Genomic DNA, 18,581 nt, shown 5'->3' on the forward strand with positions numbered 1-18,581 from the left:
ATTACTGCGGAAATCAGGCATTACTTGAAAAATAATAAAATGGTAAGTAGACCGAAACTTTAAAACAATAGGAAAAATAGAAAAATGTTGTCTAATTTGTAACCCATTTTCGATTGAAATCTGATCCGTTATTTTTTAATGTTTACATCTTTTTTTGTGGAGGAAGGCTTTTTATGTTTTCTTTGTATTGTTTTAAATAAAGTCTTTTTATTTTCATAAGGGAAAATAAGAAAAGAGTAAATTGTTTACTATTTTGATTATTTGATTATATGATTGTTATTTTTGATTTTAACGGATTTTACGGTTAAAAGAAAAAAAGAAATCCATCATTTTAGTCATATTAATTAGTAGCCCCAAATAAAAAAATTCCTTGGTTTAAAAAAAAAAATAAACTTGATATCATAAATATTATAAATAAATTTCAATAGGCGTTGTTATTATTTTAGTTATATGATTGGTTATACGTCATAAACATGTACTTCTTGGCTAATTAAAAACTTCTTTCATTAGTCCATTCATTTGAATGGACCTTTCCGATTTATATCATTTATTATTTTTTATTGAACGGTTAATTTAGGATACCGACCGTCATCTGCCCGCCATTTTTTTTCTTAGGATAACCCTAATTAGGTTCAATGTATCACGAGGTGATTATTTTCGGTTTAAAAAAAAGCTAAAAAAGCTTTTTTTTTTTTTGTAATTATGTAAATTATGTAGTTACTAATGTTACTATATGTTTATTATGTTACTATAATGTTTATTATGTTACTATAATGTTTATATGTTACTATATGTTACTTATGTTACTACGCCAATTAAATGTTGCGTCACATTTACATTTTTATACATCTTCACGTGAAATATAAAAAAAATTACTTTTTTTTTTTTGATTTTAGAGATTTCAAACATTAAAGTTTTATTTTACGTGTCAACAACAAAAAAAAAAAAAAAAAGATCTATAAATGGATTTTTTAAAATAAATCTATTTTTAATAAAAATAAAATATTGTAGTTTGTAGGGCGTTTTTTTTTTCTTTGTCAAAAAAAAAAAAAAAAAAAAACCTGATTTTTTTTTCTTTCAAAAAAAAAATTTAAATAAAAAAAAATCATCTCATTTTTTATACAATTATACAGAAAATTGATTATTACTACAATTATATCAATTATATCAAATTATAAAGAAACTTTTTTGATAGAATTTGACGGAATTGATTAAATATTATTAATAAGTAATAATAATAACAATATGATACTTACACGTAACGCATTATTCAACATATTCACATATTCGTGTGTTTTTTTTTGTGTGTGTATCATCAGCGTTTAAATGTGTGGTGTTTATGTGTGTGTATCATCTTTTTATGATTAACTCATAGATGATATATATAAATAAATTTTAATTTATAATCTTACATGTTACGTATTTTCCAATTTTATCTTTAAAAGAATTTTTTTTTGAAAGTTTCATATATATATATATATATATATATTATTTATGATTTTTTTTTTTGTCAAACCTTGTCTAACCTTGTCTCTAACCTTGTCTAACTTGTCTAACTTGTCTAACCTGTCTAACCATCTCAATCGTCTAACCTAAAATAATAATGGTTCGTACTTTTCTATCTTTTAGTTTGATGTTCACTTTGATTGCACTTTTTTGTAAAAAAAAAAAAAAATTCAATAAATCACGTGTTACACCCGATTGTTACACATTTTAAACACTTCGTTATTTTAAAATTATTAGATAATAAATATATTTTTTTAATGAAAAAAAAAACGCGTCGCGCGTCTTTATTTTTTTTTTTAAAAAAAATTTTACAAATTTTACAACAAATTTACAATAAACTTATAATTTTTTTTTCTTTGATAAAAAATTTTTTGATATTATTTATTAAATCTTAAAAATTCTCTTTTGCTTTAGGTTTTTTGAGAGGATAAACGGAATTTTTTTGTAAAAAAATCTTAGAGAGATGATAATGATGGAAAAAAAAAAAAATCTAAAGCCGAAAAATACTGAAAAATTTGATTTAATTTTGATTTGGCCAATTTTTTTTAATATATTTTTTTTTTTTATGCCAAACTAAATTACTATCTAATTTTTTGAAATTTATGTTGTATATATATATATATATATGTATATGTGAAATTTGTTGCTTGTTTTAAAGAAAAAAAAAGAAAAAAACTAAAGAAAGGGGGAAACATGCTAAAATTACAATACAATGCAAAAGGGGGAAAAAAATGTATAAAAAAAAATGTCTAAAAAAAAACTGTACAAAGAAGAAAAAGCTGGAAAAAAAAAATTATATTTTGCGCCATCAAATAAACGCCTTTACAAATAGTTCTTTTTTTTATTATTATTTTTGAAAAAAAAAAAAAAATTTAAACCTTTGGATGATTATATACCAATTTTTATACTACAGTAGTTTGAAATGACAAACTACTAATTGGGAATCCTGATGGTCCTGATCTCGCACTTAAAAGATTTCGCTTTGCAGTGTAATATACACTACTAATTGGATAAGTATATTGAGTTTGACTTGTAGTAGTTCTAACGGAATATGATGGACGAACTCCATAATTTGATGATTGTTGTGATGAAAGATTATAATAAGCAACTTGTGATGCTCCAGTACTTTGTGGAGGAGTTGGATATGCTATTTGAGTATATTGAGCCTGTGATGTTTGAACAACTAATTGTTGTTGTGAATTTGAAACATTCGAATATACAGGGTATACATTTGGTCTCTTTGGTGGAGATATCATCATACCATCAACAAAAGCTTGTTCCGCAGATCTTTTGAAACCAGTTGACATTGATTGTACAGGAACTAAAAATTGACGTTGATTTGATTGATTTGATTGTTGACTTGATTGTTGCTGCTGTTGTTGTTGTTGTGATGATGATTGTTGTTGTTGAGGTAAGTAAGATGGTTGAGATGAATATTGAGTATTTTGTTGAGAAACATTCATAACTAAATCAGAAGTATTATTATTACTTTCATCATGATCACCCAAAGCAACAAAAGAATCCATCTTTTTCACCCATTCAAAATATTGACGTTCAGAAACATATAATTCATAATCCAAAGAACTTAAAAATTCCATTTCCATAGTATTAATTTCAGATACAGGAATATTTGTAACTTCAGACCAAGTTTTGTTGGTATAAGTATTATCATCCAAAAATTTATTTGCCAACATAAGAGCAACAGTAAAAGTTCTATACTCCGAACCATTTTGACCTTTTATAGTAGGATTATTTATCTTCATACGATGAATATATAATAAAGATAAAAGAATCACAGAATGTGAAACTTGAGTAGCAGAAATTACATCTTTACAAAACTTTTTAAACGCGTCCCTTGGTTTAAATTCAGCATATCTCCTATGACCATTCCCACCTGGGGGTGGTGGAGGAGCTATTATTGAAGTAGGGGTATGAGTATCCATCAAATAATCACCAAACCATAAGAAACAAGTCATATGAGCGGCGAATTCAGAAGCACGTTCAACGGGAACTTGTTCCAGTAATGAAACCTCATGAGATATTATTGATGAATTTTTTGATATCTTGTTATTATGATTATTATTATTATAATTATTATTATTATTATTATTTGACGATGATTGTTCAGAATAATATTGAACGTTCGACTTTACTCTAGTATGTTCAGGTTGTTGTTGATCTCTTCGTTGTATATATTGAGTTTGTTGTACCTGTTGTCTTTGATGTGAAATCGGTAAAGGAGGTAAAGGTTTCCTTTGTAAATTTATAGTTTGAAGCGAAGAATAATTTGTAGTAGCGGCAGGTAATGAAGCAAGAGTAGTAGTTAAATACATCTTTACGAGAATTTTTGATTTTTTACGTGTTTTTTTTTGTAAGAAAAAAAAGAAAAATTGATATAGATATTATTAGAAAAAAAGTTTATTATGAAAAGAAAACAAATTTTTTTAGCTAAAATTTTTATATGTCAGAAAAAAATATAAAGCTCTTATATATATAGATTTTTTTGATATATATATATATAAATCGCGTGTCTCTTCTAAATGAAGAAAAAAAAATTTTTTTTTTTTTTTGTCAAATGTGAAGAAGAAAAATTAAAAAGAAAATTTTGGCGGTTTATAAATTTTTTTTTCAATTGTTTTCAATTCGTGATCTCTTATTCTATTATTTTATTTTATAATTGTGGGGATGGTACAGAAAAAAAAAAATCCGGACTTCAGTATAATTATATAAGTACAATTTAATAAAAAAAAACAATTGTTAAATTGTATATTATTTATATTATAAAAAAAAAATTTTTTTTGTGTATATATATATATGTACATATATATGTATGTATATAAGTAAGTAAGTATAATAGATACATATATATTTATTATATATATGTATATAAAATAAATAAGTAAATATAATAAAAATAAAATAAAACTTTTTTTTAAAGTAATGTATATAAAAGCTTTTTTTGGGATAGATTTGTTTTTGAATGAAATGACTGAAAATGAACAAGTTATAATTTATTATTAAATAAACTATAATTATTATATAGTAATTAAATAAAATAAATAAATTTGCTTTTTCCGTATATATATTATACTCGGAGGCTTATTATAAATACTAACATGTGCATATAAAAAAAAATAAAAAAAAATAAAAGCTTATTTTATATAATGATATAATAATTTACTGATTATACAAGTGATTACGATGATACGATGATGTAGATTATAATTATATTTATATTATGACTGTAAAAAGTAAACAAAAAAACCTTATAAATTTTAAAATAGTTTTTAATAAAAAAAAAAAAAATTCCTGTTTGATGATTTTAGCTAATTACTTTTTTAGTGTAAAAGACAAAGTTTTTTTAGTTGAAAGGAAAAAAATAAAAAAAAAAATTTTCATTTTTTTTTTTTGTGATTGTTGTTTGTTTGATTGAATTGGGGCCAAATGGGAATAAGTGTAAACAGCCACCAGTGAAAAAAATGTGAGAGTTACAAATTAGTGGATGATGATTAAATGGGGCGAAGGTTTTATATTATTATAATAGTAAATAATTCCCCTTGATACCAAACCATGTCATAAGTTTTTTTTAATGTCTTTAATAGTTTCATCTAATCGATTATACAATAGAATAGAATCAATATTGGCTTTTCTAACAGGATTTTTTTTTTAAGATATTCATGCTAAAAATACGCGCAGCCTGCACAATCGTCATTACCCCTTTCCCTTCATTCCGCTTAATATTCCGCCCGATAAACATGTTAGTCATATTTGTAGGAGCTTTCTATTATTATTTTGTCTCTTTTTTTTTTTATATTTTCTTTTTCTTTTTACATTCCACATTCCACGCCCATCAACTGTTGATATTTCACAATTTCATAATCAATCTAATTATTATTATTATATTTACAATAGTTCCTGAATTCATATTCTAATTCTATATTTACATATGACACACAACAACATTAAATCCTTTTAAAGATTATAAATTATTTTATTTTATTTTTTTTTTTCATTTAACCTTTTATTAAATCACAAATGTTGTCATACGTATACGTGTTTCCAAGAAATAACAATTATCTTTCTTCGCGCGCAATTTTATTTCAACCTATTATGTTTAAGGAATCTTCTATTAAAACTTTAAAATTCTTAATTGTGGAATGTAAAGTCGAAATTTGTGTGAATCTGAAATAACCTATAGCCGAATCCTTACAAAAAAGAATTTTAATTAATATGAATGATTTTCATTCTAATAAAGGAAAGTGTTACATTACCTTATTTTTTTTTTTATCCCTTTAGCGTATCAAAAGAAAAAAAGCTCATGTATTATGAAAATCCATTTATTTTATAAAATATTATTATTACCAAGAACTTTTGTGTAAAAAAAGATATAGAGTATTATCCCTGCATTGAATAATCGATGTTACTACTACATCACATCCAAGTTTTACTTTTGTTATCTTCTTAATATATCTTCATTATTAACTTTATGTGTAACCCACACTCTAGGTTATCTTTTTCGTAAACCTACCCGCCCGCTCATTTTAAATTACTAATGTAAGCATGTGATTATTTTTTTTTGCGATTGATTATATTACTTGATTGATTGATTATAATTATTGATTATCACGCACGCTTGCTTCTTTTTTTTCCTTTTAATAAGGATCTACATAATTTCCCCATAAATACCGAGTTTTTAAATATTTTACTACATGTCACATTTTTATTTATAATTTATAATATTTTATGAACCAATTATATATATACATAATAATAAATCTCTTTTTATTTGATTTACATATATAAATTTCAAAAAAAAAGGATTTCCTTTTTATCTCCTTGTAATTTTGTAATTAAAAAAGAAAATTTTATCTATAAACGGTTTTTTGTTTATTTGAAATTTAACTTTTTATTAAATAACGTACTTCTTTATTTTAATAATTTTAAATAATAATTACAACACCTTTTTCTAATCCTAAATATAATCCTATTTCTTCTTTTTTTTTGATATTGTTTAAAATAATTATTACACTATTTAAGTGTAACTACCTATTATATTAATTTCTTTTATTAATACAAAAAAGAAATATTAAAACGAAATTTTTTGTTTATTTTTTATTTGGTAATGATTTTCTCTTGTCATTTGAGCGAATTTTTAATATTATATACTTTTATGATAAACAGATAAGATTATGGTATCCAAAAAGAAATATTCTTTAAAAAGCTTTATAATAATAAATCTTTAAATGGAATCTTTTATGATTTCTTTGATATTTATGTAAACAATAAAGTAATTAATTTTATAAATAAAAAAAAAAAATTTTAATATTATGTACTATTAAAAAATGGTTACTTTTTAGTTAATATAATATTAAAAAAGATAAAAAATCATAAAAATTCCTTATATTTAAAAAAGAATTGATATAGCAATTAATTATATCCTGATTTTGTTAAAAATAAATTAAATACATTATATAATAAATTATTGTATTAATAAAGTAAAAACTTTAAATTATAATTGCAATGATAACACTGATTTTGTTAAAAATAAATCAAATTAATGAATTATATATTTTTAAATCATAATTGCACTAATTGATTTTGTTAAAAACAATTTAAATTAATGAATTATATTTTTTAAAATCATAATTGCATTAATTGATTTTATTAAAAACAAATTAAATTAGTGAATTATATATTTTTAAAATCATAATTGCACCTAATTGATTTTGTTAAAAACAATTTAAATTAACAAATTATATATTTTTTAAAATCATAATTGCACTAATTTATTTTGTTAAAACAATTTAAATTAATGAATTATATTTTTTAAAAATCATAATTGCATTAATTGATTTTGTTAAAAACAATTTAAATTAGTGAATTATATATTTTTAAAATTATAATTGCACTAATTGATTTTGTTAAAAACAATTTAAATTAACAAATTATATATTTTTTAAAATCATAATTAATTATATATAATTGTAATGATAAAGTAAAAACAGTTAAATTAATAAATTATATATTTTTTAAATCATAATTGCACTAATTGATTTTGTTAAAAACAAATTAAATTAATGAATTATATTTTTTAAAATCATAATTGCACTAATTGATTTTGTTAAAAGCAAATTAAATTAACAAATTAAATTATAATTGCACTAATTGTTTTTGTTAAAAATAAATTAAATTAGTGAATTATATATCTTTTAAAATCATAATTGCACTAATTGATTTTGTTAAAAACAAATTAAATTAATGAATTATATTTTTTAAAAATTATAATTGCATTAATTGCAATGATAAAGTAAAAACAGTCAAATTAATGAATTATATATTTTTAAATTATAATTGCACTAATTGATTTTGTTAAAAACAAATTAATTATATTTTTTAAAAATCATAATTGCATTAATTGATTTTGTTAAAAACAAATTAAATTAACAAATTATATATTTTCTAAAATCATAATTAATTATAATTGCAATGCATGATAAAGTAAAAACAGTCAAATTAATGAATAAATCATAATTGCATTAATTGATTTTGTTAAAAACAAATTAAATTAACAATTTAAATTATAATTGCACTAATTGTTTTTGTTAAAAACAAATTAAATTAGTGAATTATATATCTTTTAAAATCATAATTGCATTAATTGATTTTGTTAAAAACAAATTAAATTAATGAATTATATATTTTTTAAAATCATAAATACACTGATAAAATGAAAACTGATTTTGCTAAAAACAAATTAAATTAATGAATTATATTTTTTTAAATCATAATTGCACTAATTAATTTTGTTAAAACAAATTAAATTAATGAATTATATTTTTTAAAAATCATAATTGCATTAATTAATTTTGTTAAAAACAAATTAAATTAGTAAATTATATATTTTTTAAAATCATAATTGCACTAATTGATTTTGTTAAAAACAATTTAAATTAATGAATTATATTTTTTAAAAATCATAATTGCATTAATTGATTTTATTAAAAACAAATTAAATTAGTAAATTATATATTTTTTAAAATCATAATTGCACTAATTGATTTTGTTAAAAACAATTTAAATTAATGAATTATATTTTTTAAAAATCATAATTGCATTAATTGATTTTATTAAAAACAAATTAAATTAGTAAATTATATATTTTTTAAAATCATAATTGCACTAATTGATTTTGTTAAAAACAATTTAAATTAACAAATTATATATTTTTTAAAATCATAATTACTTATATATAATTGCAATAAGGCCGGACCAACTCAATTGTTTGTTTAACATAACTTAGGCTAACCAATTAGGAGGGGGGATAAAAATAATACATATATATAAAAATTTTTTATATAATTTATATTTAAAAATGATTAAAATTTACAATTTTATTTATAAACGAAAATCCATTTCATAAATCTATTGATCATTTCCATTTTTGATACCATATTTATTACAACTAATCAATATTTACATATTTATTTATAAACCATTTACCCATGCTTACGACGTTTAGAAGCACATCCATTAGTTTTAATTTCTCCTTTAGTATAAAATTCTTTTCCATTTTCCTGACATCCTTCACATAAAGGATAAATTTGCTTAAAACGTTCTTTCAAAGACTGAGAAGAAGTTACCAAATCTTCTCTTTCTCCGCAGTAATAACAGATTATATAATTGCCTGATCTGCGGCTTGAATAATACAGTATTTCAATTGGTGAGTCACAACTGATTCGGGTACGCACAAATACTACTTCTTTCAAATAATGATCGTCAGGAAAAATTGGTGCACCGCAAGAATATGAATATAAATCCATTGCTTGTTGATAATCTTCTTGTTCCTTACAAGTCAAGGATTTATCACTATACACACAGCAACGTTTACCACAATCTTTACAATTGATATAACCACGGATTTTTGCCACAACCAGAATAGACTTTGGGATAGGCTCTGCATTTACTTGTGATTGCATGTATGTAGGCCTATACTCTTCGGTAGTTTCAGTTCCATAAACATTTTGAAAAGTTGCATAATGGTCTGTATTATCTAATTATATTTTATTTTATTTTATTTTTAAAAAAATCATTATTATCCAATTGATATTAAATAAACAAAATACAGTTGATTACCCTGTGAAGGAATTGGATCCAGAAGAAAACTCAAGTTATGAAATTCATTTAATGGAAGGCGGATTGGTTTACAGTATAAACAGGCGGGATTGTTACATTTTTTTATCTTAAAAAAGATTATTAATAGATAAAAGTATGAGAGTTAAACATCAAAAAAAAATGTTGATGAAGCTATAGGCACGTACACGACAATGAGTTTTTATAAACTCAACTAATGCAGGATGACTATGTATTTGTGCTTGTGTAGTTTCTTTAATTTTCAAAGTTGAATCTATATTGAAAATAAACTGCACAAAAAGTAAAAACATTTGTATGAAAGCAAAAAAAAAATAAATAAAAAAGTAAGTAAATCTTACCTCAAACAATTCAGCAATTTCTTCTTCAGTCGCTGGAGTGTGACACTTAAGTTTTTTACTTTTAAATAAAAGTCGTTCTGTTCTACTTTTTAATAAATTCTGAACACCTGCTATACTTTCTTTTAACTCAAACTCTAAATCACTATATTTTTGAGCTTTTTTCCGTATGTCATCTAACGTATTTACCATATCAAACAAAGTTTCAGATTCAGAGCTCATTTGATCACGCTTGAGTGCAACACCTTGAAGACCTAAATTTAATGTACTCATAACTCTCTCTGCAGGATTTGTCCAGCTATGATTAGGAGCTGTACGAACTGCAACAAGAAAATCAAAATTTCCACGAAAAATAGACAAATCAAAGCAATTTGCACTGAACCATAGGTACACCGATGATCAGGACCTCCATCAGTATAAAGACATAAGATTGGAGGAAATATTTGATGTTCAAACTGGATATTAAGTGCATTTAAAAATTCAGCTAAGTGTCGAATAGCACTGCTTGGTTCAAAAATTGTATCTTTGTAAGATACAAACACCTGTCCATCATAAAATGATCCAGAAATATCATTAGGAATTGAAATAAAAAATGTGACAGATGGTGTTAAAGAAAGCTTAGTGAAATCATGATCTGCAGCAGCCAAAATGTTGTCTTGAGCAACCATAGAACGCCGATTTCGTACTCCTGTAGAAACTGCAACATCTTCTCCAATAGGAATTTTATGTTTATCATCTGCAGATATTAAACAAGTCCATTGATGGTATTGAATGCAGAATTCTCTAAGGTATCGGAAAAGTGCAGCACAATAATGGGCATCATCACTATTTTTCTGAAGCAACTGACTTTGCACTTTAAATTTTACATTAAATCGACCAGTATTATATATTGATCGTGTTGTAGTAGCATTTGTAGGGCAAAACTGAAGGCGGATCTACTCTTCAGATGGAATGTAAATATCAGAAGAAAGGGTATTATTATGGATTATACTCAGCCTTTCAATTATAATTTCACGAAGATCACAAACAGATATAGCCAATAACATATATAAAACAGTTTCATGACGCCGTTCATCTACTGAAAGCAAATTCTTTAAAGTGAATAAATAAGTTAATAATTTATAATTAAAAATAAATTATAAAAAGTAAGTGCAAACTTTTATACCTGCTCATTAAAGTAAGCTTCCAACTCATTCCAAAACACATTAAATTTTGTCCCATTAAATCCATTATTTGTTCGCAAATCAAATATAATATTAGAATCTGCTAAAGTTAGCATTAATCGTAATCTCTCTTCTACATCACGAGAGATGGCATTTGAAGTTACAGAAGCATCACCAGTGAAATCAAAATAAAGCATTCATAATATTGCCAGTGAAACTTTTTTAATGTAAGAATACTAAAAATTATAATAATGATTAAAAATATAAATCATTAATTTAATATCAATCGTTATTGTATTATTATTGCCTTATTTAGCACATTCTTTCGCATCTGCCGTGTAAAATAGTGAGGTAATTCTTCGTGAATCCTAGTCAGCATACATGCTTTCAAAGTTTCATGCTCATCATCAAAAACCTCAATCTTCGGAATTCTCCATACATAGTTAATAGTTCCTAAATAATTGCCTTGATGGTATCTAAAAATAATTATTTATTATTATTTTATTGAAAAAACATGGTTTATATTTAATATGCAAATACTAACCTATATACACCTATTGGAAACATGAGCTGCAAATCTTTTATAAATCGATATCGCTTTACGACATCATTTGGAAGATATGGCTGAATATCAATATATTCATAAAATTGTTTTTCAAATAGGATATTATCCAATTGAATATAATTCTCATTAAGGCTATTACATCCACAGGCAGAAATCCGATACATGACGCTGTTGTTTTCAGGACTGCGAGCACTTTTATCACTATGATGAAGGTTGTTCATGCTATTATTTGTTGCAACTAAGGTTGCTTACCGAAACTAGAGGGTTTCAGCAGAATGGCGTATGCGAAACTGCCAAAACTAGTTTCACGAAATCATCAAGAAATGCCAAAACTGCGAAACCTATCAAAATTGCGAAACTGCCGTAACTTGCCGAAACTGTTTCGGCGTTTCGGCAATACTTTCTATATGATTTAATTAGAGTTTCAGCATTTAAACAATTTATAAAAATAAAGACAATATGATTTTTTGTATGTAAATATTTATTTTATAATATTTAATATTAAACTAATAAAATATACGATTAAAAATATAATAAAAATTAAAATTTAATATCTCTATCTTCTATGTATGGACCTGCTTCTACCTCTTCTTCTATCTCTACTTCTATCTCGTCTTCTATCTCTACTTCTATCTCGTCTTCTATCTCTACTTCTTGATCTACTTCTTGATCGAGACCTAGATCGCAACCTTCTTCTTTCCCTTCGCAATCTATATTCATATCGACGTCGATCATGCACAGCATGCTGCCGTCGATACTCTCGTCTAAACAGATCTAAAATCCAATAAAAATATTAATGAATTGAATGAATTGCCTAAATAAAATTAATTTAAAATAATAATTAATAATAATTACCAGTTTGTAACCAGAATTCATCGTTCATATCAGCAAAACACGCTCTATCAAAACTATTTGGGCTTATAATAGGAATGTCGTCATCATTATTATTTATTATCCTACTGAGGTTTTCATAACCTCGTTTGAGGGCATTCCATTTTGTATAGCACTGCCTGGGTGTCGCTGCAAATCCCATTGCAACGAACACCCTATTTGCTATTATTGTCCATGCATTTACATGATGACGGTTTGCAATTCTTTCGAATTGCTAGTGCAAATTTCTTCGCTCCGCGATTAATTACCTAGCAGCGTTAATCGTCCATTGGAATACTGGTGGTGGCGGTGGAACAAAAGGTACTAATGTTGCCATTTTTTATTTTTATGATTTTTTCGTAACGAAAATTAAAATACAATTTGGTTTTGAATTGCGAAAAAAAAAATCCTATATACTTCAAATTTCATAATATTTATACTAATTTTAAAATTTGTTATAACTTATAATGTTTAAAATATGAACTGATGAACATAATAACATTTTACATAATTAAAGTATTTGTAACAAAATAAATACAGTTTTGATTCTAATGTAATAAATTTAATTAACGCAGTCTAAATTTTTTTTTGTAACGCAGTTCTTAAAATTTATTGATCTAATGTAATAAATTTAATTAACAAAGTCCTTAAAACTTATTGATTCTAATATAATTGTTTATCCTTATTCCTTAATTAAATTGCACTATTTTTAAAATATAATATGCTTATCCTTATTCCTTAATTAAATTACAATGTTTAAAATATAATATAAAATTACAATTCCTGCATAATTATATGTTAACTGGACTTTGATCGCGAATATTTTGCCTGCATAATTACATCATTTATTTCCTAAATAGTATCATTATTTAAATCACATGATATTAGAATTAATTCTCATTGGATTAACTATTGTAATTATTTCTCATTATTATCATTCCTCATTATCATCATAATTATCGTCATTATTATTACCGTCATCCATACCTAATACATCATCTATATCATAATCATAGTCACCTTCTCCAGGTCTCTTGTTATTACCACTATCATCAACTTCATCATCTTCCGCATTATTTTCATCTGAATCATCCAATATATCTCTTGGAATATCGCCGATTTCACTAGTAATTGAATCATGTGATAAATTAACAAATTGATCAATCCATAGACTTTCGATTACTACACGGCAATTGTCTTCAAATATTGTTTCGCCGCTTGTAGTTAATCTCTGAGTAGAAGCTTGCTCCTCATTATATTCCTCATCGTCATCTTCTGCAAAAGCTTCTGCAATACGTATATTTATCTCATCATCACTAAGACGAGTATTCTTTTTTTGATCAATTCCATAAAATCCAAGTTCAGTTTTTGAATTGGATTTCCAATACAAAATTAATTTGCACATGGATTCTAGTTTATCCACATTAAGATTTAAGTGACGTTTATGAAATAGCCATCCTAAAGTCGAAAATCCACGTTCGCAAATTGCTGAGTTAGGACATATTGCAAATAGATAACTTGCAATTCTTGGCAGGACATCTGGTTCTGGTTCGGTATTAATATATTTCCACCAATTCATGGGATTATCTTTAGCAAAACCGATATCTAGGTCAAATGGCTCTTGCTCATTAATATATTTCTGTATTTGATCACATAAAGTTTCAGCTTCGTAACGGTCAAAACCTAAATTTTTCCCGATTGAAGCTGCACATTTGATAATTCTCATGAGGGCGCATTTTTTAAGTGGCACGTTTCTAAATCTAGGATCCATAAAAAAACAAGTAATATACTTATCATCATCGAACTCATCAAATCTTTCATTTATTACTTTGATACAATGACTTCGGAATGCAGGATTTAATGATTTGGGTAACTTTTTTAATGTAGCTGCAAGTCTTACCAAGCTCAGGAAACAATCTGCAAGTGTAGCTCTTCTCGATTCTAATGAAAGTACCGTTTTTTTTAGAAGATCCAGAATAAATCCAAGAACTCATAAATTTGAAAAAATTTCTCGATTGAATAATCGGTTTTATTTTATCATTTGTTAGCACTTTATCGTAATCGCTGGCCATTTCTTCTAGTGCTGATTCCAAATTTATTACTGAATTTACGGATTCACTAGCAGTAGTCCAGCGTGTCTTGCAATATAATTTTAATCCTCCTCCACTAATTCCTTTTTCTTTAATTATTTGAGCAAGTTTTGCATTAGCCTGATGAGAACTTCTAAAAAAGGTTGTCAAAATATTAACACATTTTAATAAACGTTTCCCAAACTTCTCCTTGACGATGTCGCATGCAATTAAATTGATAGAATGTGCAATGCATCGCACATTCTCAATCTTTGGATGATTCTCATGTATAATTTTTCGTGCATTATGAACATTGGCCGCATTATCAGAAACTACTGCACATATTCGATCTTCTCCAATACCTTCTATAACCTTTTCAATTACCGTAACTAAATATTCTGCAGTGTGCGAATTTTCAGACAAATCAGAAAGTTGATAAAGATATTCTTTACGCGACAGAATCATTACAATGAAGTTCCAAATTGAACGATGTGTACCAGACGTCCAACCATCAAAGGCTAAATTATAAATTAATATTATATAGTAAGTAAGATTAAATAAAAATCACGTATGATAGCCTATTTAATTTAACAAACCTAACGTTAAATTCGTTTCCTTTTCAAGCTCAGAATTAACTTTGAAGTTCACTTGAGCTAATTCACGTTCAAGTAGTTGATTTACTAATACTTCCCTTGTTGGTGTATTATATCCGGCATTAAGCTCTTTTATAAAATTGATAAAAAAGGGATGTTCCATTACTCTAAACGCAATTCCGCACGCAATAAAAAATTTAACTAATGCACGATTAATTCGTGTACATCTTTGTTCGTTAAGCTCTGTTGAATCATGATAATCATCCATGTTACTTTGACCTTCAGAGTATTTTCTTTTTTTAGATAACTTGGACTTATCTTGCCGTTCCATTACTTTAGTCATATACCTTCTAACAACTGCTGCTAGCGCATCTGGACAATGGTTTGAAAGATGCTCTTCGAGCTTTAAAATTTCACTGCGTGACCATGTATTCTTACAGTACTTGCAGAAGGCGGCAAATTTGCCAGAACCAACAGCTTCTCCTTTATTAATATCTTCCCAAATGCTATTAGGTGGCCGACCTCCTCTATTTTTCTTTTTAATAGGTAAATCTTCTATGTGATCAGTCATTTGAAACAGTTTATTATTAATTTTATTATTAAGAAAACAGAAGAAAGTAAAAGAAACTTTAGTTCAGTGTTAAAGGAAATGATGGAATTGGGTTTATTAAATGCATGTTACGCATTTTCCTTTAATGAATATAAGCCCCTTAAAAAAAACTGCAAAAACGTGTAATATCATAATATTAATATGGGAGTTAGAAATGAAAATTTTAACACTAGATAAAACTTAAAAGAATTAAGACGACGGTAAAATATTGAAGTTTAATCTTTTATCTGTAGATTATTTGATCATCTAAATTATATTATTAATTGGTGTAACTTAGCGTAACTATATGCAAATCTTATGATCAACTATGCCGAAACTACGGAAAAACCTATTATTGAGGTTTCGGCATGTTTCAGCAGTTTCACAATTTTAATAGGTTTCGCAGTTTCGGCGTTTCAGCGTTTCAGCACTATATAAGAGGTTTCACCTTTTGGCATTAGGCCAAACAGGTTTCGGCAAGCAACCTTATTAATGTCAGTCATACAAATCATGTAACTTGTTGATCTGATTTACCAATTATTCAATTACTAACATTTTTTTTATTTTTTTTATTGTATATTCTAAATCAAGATAAACTAAATAATATCTGTTATATTTTTGACAACATTTTTGACAATATTTTTTAATTTAAATTGTAATAATAAATACATCACTAGTGAACTTTCCAGATTTTGAAATGGACGTCTGGAATGAAAAGTAAGTGGAGGTTTAGTTTTTTTATTAATTTCGTTTAAGAACATTTATTAATGTTTTTTTTTCTTTTTTTTTCTTAGAGACAGCTCCTAGGTTTAAAGAACTAAGGTTCATAGTTATTACGAACTTAGTTTTTTTATTTTATTTTTTTTATTAACCGTTTTTATTTATTTATTTTTTTATACTTTACAGAAACTTTAAGTTTTCAAGTGATATCATTTTGATATCATTTTGATATCATTTCAATATCGATTCAATATCGATACGATATCGAAATAAAGTATTATCACTTTGATATCATTTCGATATTAAATCAATATCGAAATGATATCGAAATGATAATAGAAATGATATCGAAACAACATCTTTAAGTTTAATTTAAAGATGTCATTTCGATATCATTTTAATTATCATTTTGATATCATTTTGATATTGATTTAATATCGAAATGATATTAAAGTGATAATACTTTATTTCGATATCATATCGATATTGAATCGATATTGAAATGATATCAAAATGATATCGAAATGATACCGTTAAGATAAACTTAACGATATCGATTCTATATTAATTAAAAATGGTAAGTTTCTGTAAAGTAAGTTTCGGTTAAAGTTGCTTGCCAAAACCTAGGGGTTTAGGCAAGATGGCATTTCGCCGAAAAGCGAAATTCTGCCGAAACTATATTAAAGTTACTTATTAAATCAGATACAGAGGTAGAGATTTCAATTTTAGTTTTTTTGGATTTTATTAAATTAGACACGGAGGCAGAAGTTTCAATTTTACTTTTCCTGAGTTTTACTAAATCAGAAACAGAGGTAGAGGTTTCAATTTTACTTTTTTTGTGTTTTATTAAATCAGACACGGAGTTAAAGGTTTCAATTTTACTTTTTTTATTATTCATTTTGTATTTTATGAAATAGCTAAGAAAATTAAGGTTATAATTACTTAAATGAAGTACGCTTATTAAAAAATTTTCAAAAAAATTATCAATTCAATTTTTCCAAAATCAGGTTCTTCAATCACTTTTTTAGGATCAGGAACAAGTTCACGTTCAATTCTTCAATTTCGTGTTCAACCTTTCTTTAGGATCAGATACACATTCAATTCTTCCTTAAGATTAAGATTGGTTTCACATTTAATTCCTATTTCAAAATCAGTTTCGCATTTTTGGTTAAATAAAATAAACATTTAGTTATTTTTTTAGATCAGATTCGTATGCAGTTCTTCAAAATCAAGTTTGCGTATCCCGTATTACTCATTCGCATAATCAAATCTCAACAACTTCGAAATCTATAAATTTGCTCACAAATTTTTTTTCACAAATTCCTCTTCTCAATTAAAGTAATCAAAGTAGGCAATGATGGATAGTGATCAAGAATCTAGCTCCTCATCTTCCTCATCATCTTCTACCTATTCATCTTCGTCCTTGTCAGACAATGCTATTCATTTGAATCAAAATATGTATCGAACAATTAAAGTAAGTATTTTTTTATTATTTATCATTGAATTTTCCCAAATATTTACGTTTATTTATTATTTATAGAAAGAAGTTTTTATCTGAGTAGATTCTGAATTAAAGAATATATATAAGATTGATAGTGAATGTACATGGCTTGAGCAGAAAGAAACTATCATTACAAAATTACTTCCACCGCTTTATAAGTTAGTCAACAAAAAGTATAATGTTTCAAACAGTAATATCTTAAAGATGTTACATAGACATTGGCGTTCACGCCATTGTGTAAGCAATATAAAAAAGCAAGGAGACGACAAAGTGAAAATGGATAGGAGGAGATTAAAGAAGAATTCAAGAACTATGGACGTTAGTAACCATTTTATTAATATGAAGTGGGAATTTAGTTAATTTTATTTAATTTTATAATTATTTATTATTATTAGAAAAAAAAAAGAAGAGCTCAAGCAGCAAACTATTTAATAGAAAATAATGATAAATACATTCGTAGATACCCAGAGAAAGAGCTTGTATGAATTCTTAAAGAATCTGGTTATCATTCAAAGGAGT

General features: G+C 25.4%; 1 protein-coding gene across 1 annotated transcript; it reads right to left on the minus strand.

Moving 5' to 3' along the window:
- Positions 1-2,310: 2,310 nt before the first annotated feature.
- Positions 2,311-4,013, minus strand: OCT59_023037 (uncharacterized protein). Its single transcript, XM_025331186.2, has one exon. The coding sequence runs from the start codon at positions 3,837-3,839 to the stop codon at positions 2,409-2,411; it is 1,431 nt and encodes a 476-aa protein (XP_025172151.1). The 5' UTR covers positions 3,840-4,013; the 3' UTR covers positions 2,311-2,408.
- Between the last annotated feature and the right edge of the window lie 14,568 nt (positions 4,014-18,581).

Source organism: Rhizophagus irregularis, chromosome 32 (assembly GCF_026210795.1).
Source record: "Rhizophagus irregularis chromosome 32, complete sequence".
NCBI classification, from domain to species: Eukaryota; Fungi; Glomeromycota; class Glomeromycetes; order Glomerales; family Glomeraceae; genus Rhizophagus; species Rhizophagus irregularis.